Source organism: Histoplasma capsulatum, genomic scaffold, assembly GCF_000149585.1.
Source record: "Histoplasma capsulatum NAm1 scaffold_4 genomic scaffold, whole genome shotgun sequence".
NCBI classification, from domain to species: Eukaryota; Fungi; Ascomycota; class Eurotiomycetes; order Onygenales; family Ajellomycetaceae; genus Histoplasma; species Histoplasma mississippiense.
This window is the reverse complement of record NW_001813979.1, coordinates 817,274-829,383: the sequence shown is the minus strand read 5'-3', so window position 1 is coordinate 829,383 and position 12,110 is coordinate 817,274. Positions and strand designations below refer to the sequence as shown.

The following is a 12,110-nucleotide window of genomic DNA, read 5'->3' as shown; positions in this document are numbered from 1 at the left end:
CACCAAAAAAGCAAATATTGGGCTGTGCATAAACTTCAATATTTTATGGATGCACATCTAGTCGACTCTAATATCGACCGCCACAGACGGGAGGGAAAAGAGAAAGAATAAGGAAAGTCATTCACATTCAAGAAGTTACCCACATACAATCACTACTTTGTTCGCAACGCGGAGGTCTATACTGTGGTTTTTCTTGGTGCATACCAGCGCAAAGCCCCACTACTTGAGCTCTTGACTTGGTGTGTACACTGAGAAAGGCCTCGTTTGCGGGGACGGGCATACCATCACACAAGTCGTCCAAAGAGAGACACCCAATCAGGAAGAATTGGAATCAAGCTGAAGCGCCTGAAGTCACTCTTTGAGGAATCCCCAGCCCTACCTATCCTTCTTACGCCAGTTCTCCCTGAAAATCTTGCCAATTTCCCCGGGCTCCCCATCGTGTTGGACCTGTCAAGGTGGCATGTATCTCTCGGGCCACAGGCTCCTCCAGAGAGCAAATTTGATATAGAGAGATATACATTACCATGGTGGGCGGCAATTGGGTAACGTCCGAACTACAGCATTTTTCGCAGCGGGGACCCGAATTCTACCTCTCTATGGCAAGGGACATGTTTGGAACATTTCCCGGTCTCTATTATCACCTCCTAAACCACTTGTTGAACGACACATTTGCACCATGAACCCTCCCTTGGTGACCCTGGGGCCTAGACCGTTCAGGTGCGAGATATGGAGGATGCATAGGTTTCTTATTCGCTATATGCTATGGAATTCTTAGAAACCGCATCAGATATGCCACATAATATATAACCATTCGGCAGAAGAGTCTGGTGACTGAAGTCCTTGCAATGGCCGCTTTCATGAAATAGAAGATGCGGGGTGGTGGAGAGTCAACAATTTCTCATATTTCCTATGAGTGCTCGCGCCATTCCTCTCTGTGAAGTGTGCTGCGAGTGCGGTGTCGCTTCCACTCTATCGAGGTCATTGCTTTAAGCATGGCCAACCCCTCTTCGTATGATAAAGATTCACCCACATACTACATCTTCCTTCTTAGCCAAAGCTCATTTCAAGTCGAGACAGCCTCGGAGAAAGAAGGTCTTCGGGCTTGTCCTTGTCCCGGGAGTCTGCAAAATAGGAGGATAAATCTGGATACATGGATCAGCCACACAACATCGTATGAATATATTTAGCACAGGCTCAGGAACTTAGGTCTGGCAGTATCAGGAGAATGAGCCATCTTTCGTTCAGAGACATAATCGCTAGCTAAGTAAATAGTGTATTAAAGTATTACTGCTAAGTCGTAGCATCCTCTCCGTCAAAAAGGAAATCTAGTGGGAAAAAGATGGGTGGAGGTAACAATGGATTGAGTTTCGTTATAGTTTTTGAGATGAGTGTGCTTCATTCTGATCTTTATGTCACTCATCGATCAATTGCCCCATGTCTCATTATCTATGATGTTGAAATAGAGCTGGAATCGGTTGGATTTGATGTCTTTCATGAGTGAGTAAGCGGAACCCAATTTGATGATATGCAAAGAGTGGGTACGGAATCCTATCAGCTATCAGGTACATGAAAGAAAGAAAGAAAAAAATAATAGCTTGAGAATAACTGTGATATATATCCAGAGCAAATAGAGAGACAGCTGCACCGGGATCAACTCCCATTGGATGATTAAAAATAAAAGAACATGCCCTTGATATTGAAAATGTGATAAGTTTAATTTGAGCTTAGCATCATACATTCTCCTTACTAGGAATCCCGGTAGCAGAAACACGAATAGTCAGCACTCACAATCAATACATAACCCTATGCCCCAGTTTCACTTGAAGTCCATTGTGCCAGTACTTTCTCTCTTCTCCGCCTTTGGCTACGTCGAATTTCATCCGGCTCTCCCGCTGCTCTCCCGACTATAGAGAAGACTCCTAAATTTTAGCTTTGCCATCCCTTTGGGGTGTCGGATGCTCCTCGGCCCATTTCTCCCTCAAGATTTTTGCCTTCTCGGATGTCTTCACGAATCCTTCATAAAGCGCAGGGAAACCACCACCAAGCGTGCGGATATCCACAGGGCGGCCAGTCTTTACGTCCATGTATGTTACAGAGCCGCAGACTTGAGCAACAACAGCTTGCTGCTTTAGCGAAAAGAGCACTGTGGTTCCGTTGTTTCGCGTGGGCTCTATGTAGTCGTGGCGGAAGGCGGCAATTACCTTGGGGATATGTAATTAGTAAGAGGTCTGGGTGCGTGCATGTGTCTCGGCGAATTCACACATCCAAGGTAAAATAAGAGACCATGTGCTCACCACGTCAGGGTATTTGACCTGTCTCCGGAAGTCCAGTTCGTATTTGCGGATGAGGGGAACGACTGTTTTGGCTTCAAATACGTCGTCTAACTCCTCCTTACTCAGGAACTCGTCATAGAACTCCATCACACGCATGTAGCATGCTGAAAAGAAACTCATGTACTGGGTGTGATTGACATGGCCGTACGGGTCCTGGTGCTCGGCCCAGAGTACTCCATGTTCAACCATGGTCTTAGGATCAAATCCCATGGCCTCCAGAGTAGAGAGCGCACGAGCACGAAGGGGTGCATATGGGTCTGTGTTGGGGTGAGGGCATGGAGCACCATTTCGCGAATAAGGCGAGAGATATGACGAATCAGCCAGTCGGGCTGATGCCGGGCTTGCATTGTCACCATCTGCCATGGCTTTTCGAAGACGGATTGTTTCTGTCGGTGGTTAGAGAATGGCCGGGTGTTCGAACATGTAGGGCCTTGGGGCGAGAGCACCAGAGGGGTGTTATTCAATCCTAAGGGGAAAAAACTGTCGACGGTTCACAGTGTCTCAGGGAGAGACAGAGGAGCGATAACACTGTAGTCCGGCCGGTCTCTAACTAAATCCCACTCTTCTTACCCAGCTGCGGCTGGCAAAGCTCCGACTAGGATCGGGGCGGATTTGCATGTTCATTCAACAAGCTCTCGAGTTGAAAATTGAACCTGTGCCAGGCCATAAATATTGGCAACCCCCCAATACATTTCTCCCACAAAAAGGCACCATGATTATGGGAAGGGTTGTCAATACTTATGGCCTATTATAGTATTTATTATATAGCTTATCACAATGAAACACATAAGCTGATAGATGTCAAGGAAGCAACGTTTGAATGATTAACGGCTGATTGCAGTGATTTCTTGGCATTCAGATACTGATGTAAGTTGGAGGAATTAACTAACTCGTGAGCTTGGCCTGTTCGGCATCGGAACCAGTTTGCCTCCATGGGTTTCGGACAGGTAATTTAGGGTTAATTCGTAAGGCTTCGTGTGAAAGTACGCATCGGATTTTTCATATGTTAATAGTGAAAACAGCCAATAATACAGTTGCTCTATAGAAGTTTCCGTCTTGGCTATGTGAGGAAACGGTGTAGGAACATGGCTGGTCGATACAGCTTCGAAAAGCGGTTTAGGATGCATGTAATATAGCCACTAGCTCATGTTGAAATCATGCGAAATAAATTGATTGCTGCTCACCACATCGCGTCCATTTCAGAGACGACTCATGCAGTCGATTTCAACTTTAAAATTTAGCCCAAATAAAAAGAAAGGAAAAGAAAGAAATCATAGCCACGTCCACACCAACCACAAATACATTATCCCAGCCACAATCGCAATGCGTTTAAGCGGCTTCAAAACCTCCGTGTAGAGTACAAGTCTGAGCCGCCGAAGGCTACCACCCCTAACGGCGCCGACACGATCATAGCTGTTGCTGCTAGCCGCACCCCTCTTCGGCGCCCAGCTATGATCTCTCAACTTCTCATCCAGCACCAGGTCAGACCGTCGTAGGCTCTCGCTGACTTCATCATGACCTGTGACGGTGCTTGGGACGTCGATTATCCGAACATGTTTTGTTGTTTCGCCATTGCTGCCATGAGATGGCAGCAAGGTGGATGTGGTGCGGCTCGAGAAGCGGCTTTCACTATAGGCGGAGGAGGTTGTGGAGGTGCTGGAGGTTGTGGAGATGGAGGCGTTGTCTAAATGGTTGGAAGCATGGCGGCTGTGGCTGTGGCTGTGAGTAAGTGGGAGGAGAGGTTCAGAGTCATGCGATAATGTTGGTGATGTTGGGTCTTGGGCTGGACGGAATGTGCAGGCGACGGCCCGGACGAGGAGGACGAGGATAGTCAAGACGAGGATGTAGCCATATTGGATGAAGATGGAGATTTGGTCAGGGAGGAGGCAGAGGTGGTTTTGGATTGTGGAGGAGGAGGAGGAGGAGGAGGTTGATAATGATGGTGATGCTGTGTTTATGGATTTTCCCGTCTGGAGGTCGATAGGGTTGTAGATGCTGACCATTTGAAAGCCCGGCCGGCGCACTCCCATTGCCATTGACAAGCTTTTCACCGTGATCTCCTTAGGCGAGCCGCTGAATTCGCGATGGTTGATTTCGCAGTAGTCATGGTCATCGCCGGAGTATATTTGCTTTACGTTCGCTCCCGCGCTGTTTATTATTTTCTTGCTTATCGTTTCTGTTAGGACATTCTGGTATTGATAGCCCCCGGAGACTCTGATAGCATTTCTTTCGTCTTTCTCAGGCAAGGGATCAGTAGAGGACGGGGGAAATCGTTCTCGCAGGGGTCCGCAGGGTGTCCCTGGAGCACGGTAGAGGGGCACATGTGTAAGGATAACTGTCGGTAGATCTATGTCGTCTGGAGAGGCCGATATCACTGGCGGTGAAAGGTCAATGGCATCGACAATCTTGGAGGGCGCAGAATAATTTTCCTTATGACCTTGGAGCGCCAGCAATTCTTCCCTAGCTGCTCGCGCTTTTATATTTGAAAGATCGTTCAGAAAATCATCGGCCGCTCTCCAAATCTCGTCACCCACTGACGTGTGTCCAGAACTGCCTGTTTGAGGATCCGGCTGATCCATCGCGCTCAACGAAACGGAGTCAACAGAGACAAAAGTGTGATTCCCCAGGATGTCTACCCGATTGCCAACGCCGAAATAAGTCTGGAATCGTTCGAGGACAGGCTTTTGTATCCCATGGCCAAACCCTAGATCATGATTGCCTGGTAGACTGGCGATGACCTTTCGGCCACGTTCGCTGGCGGCAGAATCAATCCCTCCCAATTTCCACGTATCGAAAAACAGGCGAACGAACCGTCGATACTCTTTCATCCAGACACTGTGTCCATATGGCTTAAACCGTTCCTCCGGACTTGAGCTGCTCTCCGTCCCCCATTCCCTCCCCCCGTCAAACAAATCCCCTAAGAAGAACGTAGTGTCCGGACTTAGATTCCGTTGGAGTAACGAATAGGTTCGATAGAGATATAGATCGGCATAAAACACTGTCAGGGACGAGAGTGGCCACGGCCGGCCAGGATATGTATGTGGATCGACCAACTGGGGGTCCGCTACAAAGACAACGTGATGGGGCACAGCTTGATCGGGCTACATTGTCGCGGATTTCGTCAGTCTCATGCAAATGAATGGTTTCAAATCCAATAACAGCAAAACAGGAACAACGAGAAGATAGCGGACGTAAGCCCCAAAAAAAGGACGAGGGTTAAAAAATAAAATCATACCCATTGTTCCCAGGCTGCCCACTCACACTCCCGCACACTATCTCTAAACACCCTCCGTTCCCCCCACCAGAGCGTCACCGCCCACAGCAGGATCAAGATACTCTGCAACGAACATACCAACCGTAACAACCCCAGCGCGTATCCGCATCTTCTCCTCCGCCTTGTCTCCCGGATATATGAGGCATTTAGGCGAGCTCCTTGACTTTTTATCACTGCAATGATCGTTTTTGCAACGGGAGGAAGAGAACGGTACACGCGCCGAGCGACAGAGGGTGGTTCCACAAAGTGGTCACGGTGGGAGTGGAGGGTCATTATAGTTTGTTTTATATGTCTTTTTGCAGTGTCAGTCAACGTATTATGGTTTGTGGGCAAAGAAAAGGATTGCCAAAGTAGATAGGGAGGGTATCGTTTGCGGATCGATATATGTTTACGCCCTCGCTCGTCTGGTCGCGCTGTATGTAGTATGTATGAATCGAATGGATGTACGCCGCCCACTTCAGCTGTAGATAAGACGTTATACGGACAGCTGGTGAGGAGATGAGGAGGGAGCGAACGATCGAAGGAGCATAGTTGTCGCCGTTTGCCTGGGCTGCTTTTCCAAGTCCTGTTTTCTTCCCCGTTCGTCGGTTTTTCCTTTCTTTCTTTCTTTCTTTCTTTCTTTCTTTCTTTCTTTCGTTCTTTCTTCCTGTTATTTTCTTTTCTTTTCTGCTTCTTTACTCCCACGCGAATCCTGTTTTCTTTCTCGCTGTATTATATTATAGTTATTCCCGTCGCGTGGCGAGTTGTGCTTTGGATCTTGTCGTCTCGGCATGCGGTAATAGTTGGACCACTGTTGAAGAGAGGGGTCACCGCAAGAGGGACTTATTGCCTCGCAAGGCTGTGGCTTATAACAGAATACAGGCTGTTAAATAGACATTCGTAGGAATCCTATCGGGGAAACTTGTGGTCGTTATATATCCAGCAGGAATGGTTGAAGAACGAAAATGACTTTCTTGGCGCGATCATGGAATCATGAATTCAGGGTAACTAGTGTATACGATAAGCGGTACGGAGTAGTTGAACAAGATCTCTTTTTTGGAATGTCAATTGCAAGGGTAATTCAGTCTCATCGGCTATTTAAAAATGAGACTTCCGCTGAACAGAGGGGAAAATCTTAGGTACAGTAAGTCATCAAACACCAAACACGCCTGCCTCCCTTAGCAAGAAGAACGTTTGAAAGGCACTTATCAGACAGCAGCTAAAAGTAATATCCCTACTCTGACTTACAGTAGTTGCTTAGACGGAGGAAGGGTGGATGATTTCTTCGCCACCCTATGAAGGTCGGAAGGTTGGCCTCCGAGTGAACGACGCAACCAAAACACTCCGCTCTTGAAACATTTGCCGCCTTGTCAAAACTGACTGCCAGCATAGCCTGCCAAACGCCCTTTGCCCTTGCGACATGCACGAAGCATCGTAGGCCCACTCCAGAAGCGACTTGCCACTGTTGTCCTAAGGACATGCCACACCAGTTGAAGTAGATGTTCCATACTCTGGGGAATCGGGGACGTAGAGTTCTACTGGCCAGCACGTATCCTTTGATGCATCCTTTTCCCAAGTCTCGCTGTTCGAGAATCCGCGGTTGACAATTGCTGGCCGAGTTCATGAATGAGCTGTCCGGAGAGTCGCCTCATGAAATAATAATGCCCGAATCGTTGATACCCAGCCTATATCATTCAATCCAGTGCTCAAGCACATTTGTCGAGCGTTCCTGCAATGGCAGATTGCCCAGGGATCCTGATCCAGGTACTCTGGGTGGCCGACATGATAGATATTCGGTTTATCAGCCTCATACCGTAAAAGATGTCCGTGTCCACCCGCGACCCATGGGTATTTATTTGAGCCCGTGTCCAGCAGGGCTCATGGTAGCCACCAATTGAAGGACTTCAGCATGAGTGCCTAGGATGGGATCGACATCGAGTTCTCGCATCCTACTCGGGAAAATGATCGACCTACTATAGAATTTTATTTTTTTAAAGCACATCGTTGACTTCCTTCCATCGCGAAAAAATCGCAATCTCGGCTGCAGAGGTTAGGAGTTGATGGTTAAGTGCGTTGAATGGATTTCAGGATCCAGGGGTTGACGGAGCGAGAGTAAATTAGGCAACAGATTCGATTTGTGGAGGACTCAGCCAGGTATTTATTTATAAAAAGCACTTCGCGAACAGGCCGGAAATTGCAAAATCTGGAGATATTATTTTTCTTCACGATAAGACTGAAATTTTCTACCAACAAGTGCAGTGTGTCAACAATTCCAGTGTCTCCCCCGAAAGCTTTTTCTGTCAATCTGGCCTGGGCAGATGAGAGCATACTTCGTGAATAATATTAGCAATGCCTAGTCTCGACATGAAATACGGTAGGGTAGTATGAAGACGAGAGAAATGAATGAATGAACGAAAGGTCCTGGCCAGATGGTTGGCGAAATTGAGGATATTGTTGAGGGGGACTTGTGGAAATACTCATAGCTAGAGCAACTAATTTGTCCATGTGCTGTGCGGAATCGAGGAATGAGCAGATTGGTGTATTTCCAGAGCCATCTAGGAACGACAGTGAGGCGATAAGTGGCAACCATCCTTGCTGTAACTACAGATTCTTCATGTTGTTATGCATACAGAGTAGGAGGTAGGTTGGATAGTTGTTCTGGATAGTTGTTCATGTGGTAAGCGTTATCATGACGAAAGATTCGGAGGCAATTGACTCCAGAGTCAGGAGTAGCCTCTCATATGTTACAGAGGAAGTGGAATTAGAAGGAGAAAGAAAAACAAATCGAAGAAGCGTATGATGATATAGACAACCCAGAAGAAACGAAGCAACTGAACACAGCCGTGCCTGGCCCGGTTCTCGTACCAGACAAGCTCTCTGGCATCGGATGCGGAGTGAAGAAAGCTCAAAATGAACACTCTATCGGATGTTACATATTAGTAATCCCCATGCATTTATGAAGGTAATTAGATATTGTTTCTCAATTAAAACCAATTAATCATTTACGCCAAAATAATACGTAGTAAACAGTAGATAAGAAAAAGAAAATAGAGGTTCAAAAACATTCACCAATCCAAAGTATTCCTCCATCGTAAATGGCGTAAGGAACTGTGTATCGACCGGCGCCTGAGCAATGTTCAAGAATTACCAATCTACCCTAAACGTCAAAAAAAGAAGAAAACAAGTTTTTTAATAAGGCAACCAAAACATTCTACCTAGAGAGTTGAGAGGAGAGAAAGGTGGGAACATCATTTGCCACCGGGGCAACACTGCTGTCCATCGGCGCACTCGACCCCACACTCAAGCAGGCAGTTAGGGTCAACAGTATTTGACCCATGACAGCGCTGTGCTCCTCCCTTGGGAGAATTCGACGTCGTCGCCGAGCCACCAGCCGCATCATCAGCGTCGCTGTCCGGATAGAACTCCGGCTGGATAGTTGATGAGTGAATGCCATATGCGTGCAGACATCTGCGCACCTGGCGTGCAAGCTCCATGTATCGATCGGACCCTTCGCCCTTGACATCATGACTGACTTGGATGTGCAGCGAGCAGACGAGTTGCGTATCGCTGAGCTGCCAGACATGCAAGTGGTGACAGCTGATGATGCCGGGCAGGCTCTGGATGTCTTCGATGATGTGGTCGATGCTGAGGTCGGGGGGAACGGCTTGGAGGAGGATGCGTGACGCGGCTTTGCAGAGCGGGATGGCAGAGCAGAGGATTATGAAGGTGATCACGAGCGAGATGCCCGGGTCTACGTAATAACGCCAGGAGTAATCGGTGAGCCAGATTACGAGGGCGGAGATGATCACGCCAACGTTTCCCAGGGCGTCGCCAACTACGTGGAGGAAAACACCTCGCATGTTTAGGTCGCCATGCGAATGAGAATGGCCACCCTTCACATCGTGTGTTTTCGGTCTGGCGTGGTTGTGCTCGCCGTGTAAGTCTTCGTGGCTAGCGGCTTTGGGTATCATTCGAACTTGTTCTTGACCGTTTAGATGAGTATATGGTGTACCATCGTAGTCACTCAATAAATCCGTTTGTTCCGATGGCCGAGGGCCGTTTAAAGGATATTCCGCGTCCGACCCGTCAAATCGACTGGCCTCAATGATATCCCGACGCAGGATGGCTGGGTGGATTTGAATATCTTCCGAATCACGGAAAGGCCATTGGACTGACGCACTAAACCGACGGGAGTTGCGGCGTTTGTTGGCATCAGATTCGCTCCACCTGCTTGCACCAGGAGTAGACGTGTTGTTCTCCGTAGCACCCCGTTCTTCAGCAGACAATCTCGATATTCCATTTTCTGGTGCTGCGCTCGCCACGGTCACCGATTCGTCCGCTATTCCCCCCGTACCCGGCTCCTGAATGTAACCCTGCTCCGCCGTATCGACTGCCTCCGTTCCTCCACTGTGGGCATGCGAGTGGTCATGGAAAAGCACCAATCCAAGAATATTCGACACCAGACCGCAGCAGCCGACGACAAACACGAGCTTCGGGTTCCTCACTACTTGCGGCTCGACGAATCGTTGGATAGCTTCAAGAAAGATGGAAAGACATAATGCGACGAGGAACACGCCATTGACAAGCGCACCAAGAGTTTCGGCCCGTTGCCACTGTAAATTGTCGTAATTATCATCATATTAGCTCTGGCCATTGCGTGCGGTGCTCGATCAAATTCGCAGGACAATGAGACCCATTACTTACCCCATAGGTATACACTTTCGAGCTGGTTCTCTCATTTGCGACTTTGACAGCCCAGAGTCCGACACAGAGTGATAATACATCATTGAGCTAAACACGCAAAAAGGCGAAGAAATAATTAGTTAACCGAAAAGACAAACAAAAAAGAAAAAAAAGAAAAAAAAGAAAAAAAAAAAAGGAAAGGCCCTCTCGCATTCTCCACATACCATATGAAACGAATCCGCAACCAAAGCTAGTGAATGGACGGAATAACCTAACCAAAGTAGAAAAAGAAGAGAGTCAGCAGAGGCTCCTAACATAGCTTTTCAAAATTTGTCCACCGGCAATAAGAGTCCGTAAACTCACCAACGACTAGTTCGAGGAGGAAGAATAGGGAATCGATTAGAAGGAGGAGAATGATCCGGTGGGATTTTGACATCCCCATGGTCTCCGATTTTAGAATTGGCACCGCCCCGGGGCGAGCCAACGGATTTGATAGGTCAAAAGCAAAATGTGCAATCGAACAGCTTTCTTCCACAGACTATTGAGAGCTAGAATAGATGTTGGGTGTTGAAACCGGCTCTGCGATCTTTTTCCTTAGACTCCGAGAGGGAATGATCTTTGATGAGGTGGGCATGGAGATAAATGAAGATGTAATATCACCATCCTGTCCGCGCAACATATCACCATCAAGGGGATGAAAAGCGGAAGGAGGAGTCCGGCGTGAGGAGATACCTTTTCCCAAGAAAGCGATGAAACAACTGTAGTGTTACCAAACCAAGCCAGATCTGTTGGCGCGATATGGCAGCTTTTTGGGGTGGCGGAAGGAAAAAAGTCAAAAACCGGGAGATCGGGTCTCAGGGTTTAGTCAGCAGATTAGGACAGGTGTTTAGACCGTACTTAACTTATAAGGGTTAGCAGGCCAGATCTCGGCTGACGGCAATTGTTAAGACTTCCCGGGCCACGGCTACGGCGATATGTCTTAGGCTCTGAGTCGGAGCAGAAACAGTTCCGATAATCTGTACAGAATATAGATTTAGCAGATACTAGATACTTTGCTGTTAAACCTCTATGTAACTCACTACTAGTACTGTTTGAAGCAACCCGGGTGAGTGGTCAATTTCTAGATTTTCAACTATTCAACTATTCTGTCTCTTTATTATAAGAACCGCGATTTGCTTTTTGGTTGTATTTTGACGTTGCAACCCCATAAGCGCCCTTCGTTGATATGCTGAAGGCTAGCAAAGTTCTTTCCCGCTTACCCAAGTAGAAACGCACTGCTACCAGCAAATATCTATCAATCCATCAGCTAGTCTACGACCTTGTAATGTCCTTTCAACTTCGTCTCTCACTCAATCTGCTCTCCACAGCCAAGAGACGAAAGAATAGCATTGCAAGTCTCCGTAATACCATTCCAACAGAAAAATAATTGAGAGAACCAAAGAATATTCAAAGAGAGACCTGCGGACAAACATTAAGTGTTTCCCCTAGTTCACGTCCATTCCACCTACAATGGTCCAGTAAACCACTAAGCCGGTTCTTAATGGACCTGTACTGAAGTTCCACGTGAAGTTGGCGTTTGTTTCAGAGCAACTATAAAACCACAACAATCAGAGATGGCAAACCCTCTTGATATTTTCAAGTCTTACCCAGTTTGAACGAAATCCATGGCCCCTTCTGTGCCAAGGACAATAACAGCGGGATTTGTCAATTTGACGCCGGCCTCCAATCTTCCAGCCACAGGGGCAAGTGCCATTTCCAGTATTATTCCACTTTCCACACCTGAGGCATTTCCAGACCATTGTGCGTGAAGAGGTCGATAGAAATCAAAGAAGACAACTCAA

General features: G+C 47.5%; 6 protein-coding genes across 6 annotated transcripts; 2 read left to right on the top strand and 4 right to left on the bottom strand.

Annotated features, from left to right (window-relative positions):
- Positions 1-1,339: 1,339 nt before the first annotated feature.
- On the top strand, positions 1,340-1,668 carry HCAG_04261 (predicted protein; the record flags this gene model as incomplete). The annotated part of the gene is made up of 2 exons (XM_001540371.1): positions 1,340-1,497; positions 1,623-1,668. 2 exons carry the CDS (start codon positions 1,340-1,342, stop codon positions 1,666-1,668), a joined length of 204 nt encoding a protein of 67 aa, XP_001540421.1.
- A 251-nt stretch (positions 1,669-1,919) lies between these two features.
- On the bottom strand, positions 1,920-2,696 carry HCAG_04260 (predicted protein; the record flags this gene model as incomplete). Its single annotated transcript, XM_001540370.1, has 2 exons — positions 1,920-2,201; positions 2,295-2,696. The coding sequence occupies 2 exons, from the start codon at positions 2,694-2,696 to the stop codon at positions 1,920-1,922; spliced, it is 684 nt and encodes a 227-aa protein (XP_001540420.1).
- A 908-nt stretch (positions 2,697-3,604) lies between these two features.
- HCAG_04259 (predicted protein) lies at positions 3,605-5,880 on the bottom strand (the record flags this gene model as incomplete). Its single annotated transcript, XM_001540369.1, has 2 exons — positions 3,605-5,434; positions 5,686-5,880. 2 exons carry the CDS (start codon positions 5,878-5,880, stop codon positions 3,605-3,607), a joined length of 2,025 nt encoding a protein of 674 aa, XP_001540419.1.
- A 671-nt stretch (positions 5,881-6,551) lies between these two features.
- On the top strand, positions 6,552-6,940 carry HCAG_04258 (predicted protein; the record flags this gene model as incomplete). The annotated part of the gene is made up of 2 exons (XM_001540368.1): positions 6,552-6,662; positions 6,848-6,940. The coding sequence occupies 2 exons, from the start codon at positions 6,552-6,554 to the stop codon at positions 6,938-6,940; spliced, it is 204 nt and encodes a 67-aa protein (XP_001540418.1).
- A 1,894-nt stretch (positions 6,941-8,834) lies between these two features.
- On the bottom strand, positions 8,835-10,711 carry HCAG_04257 (zinc homeostasis factor 1; the record flags this gene model as incomplete). The annotated part of the gene is made up of 4 exons (XM_001540367.1): positions 8,835-10,199; positions 10,291-10,377; positions 10,494-10,540; positions 10,633-10,711. 4 exons carry the CDS (start codon positions 10,709-10,711, stop codon positions 8,835-8,837), a joined length of 1,578 nt encoding a protein of 525 aa, XP_001540417.1.
- A 537-nt stretch (positions 10,712-11,248) lies between these two features.
- On the bottom strand, positions 11,249-12,022 carry HCAG_04256 (predicted protein; the record flags this gene model as incomplete). The annotated part of the gene is made up of 4 exons (XM_001540366.1): positions 11,249-11,285; positions 11,529-11,560; positions 11,778-11,859; positions 11,916-12,022. 4 exons carry the CDS (start codon positions 12,020-12,022, stop codon positions 11,249-11,251), a joined length of 258 nt encoding a protein of 85 aa, XP_001540416.1.
- Between the last annotated feature and the right edge of the window lie 88 nt (positions 12,023-12,110).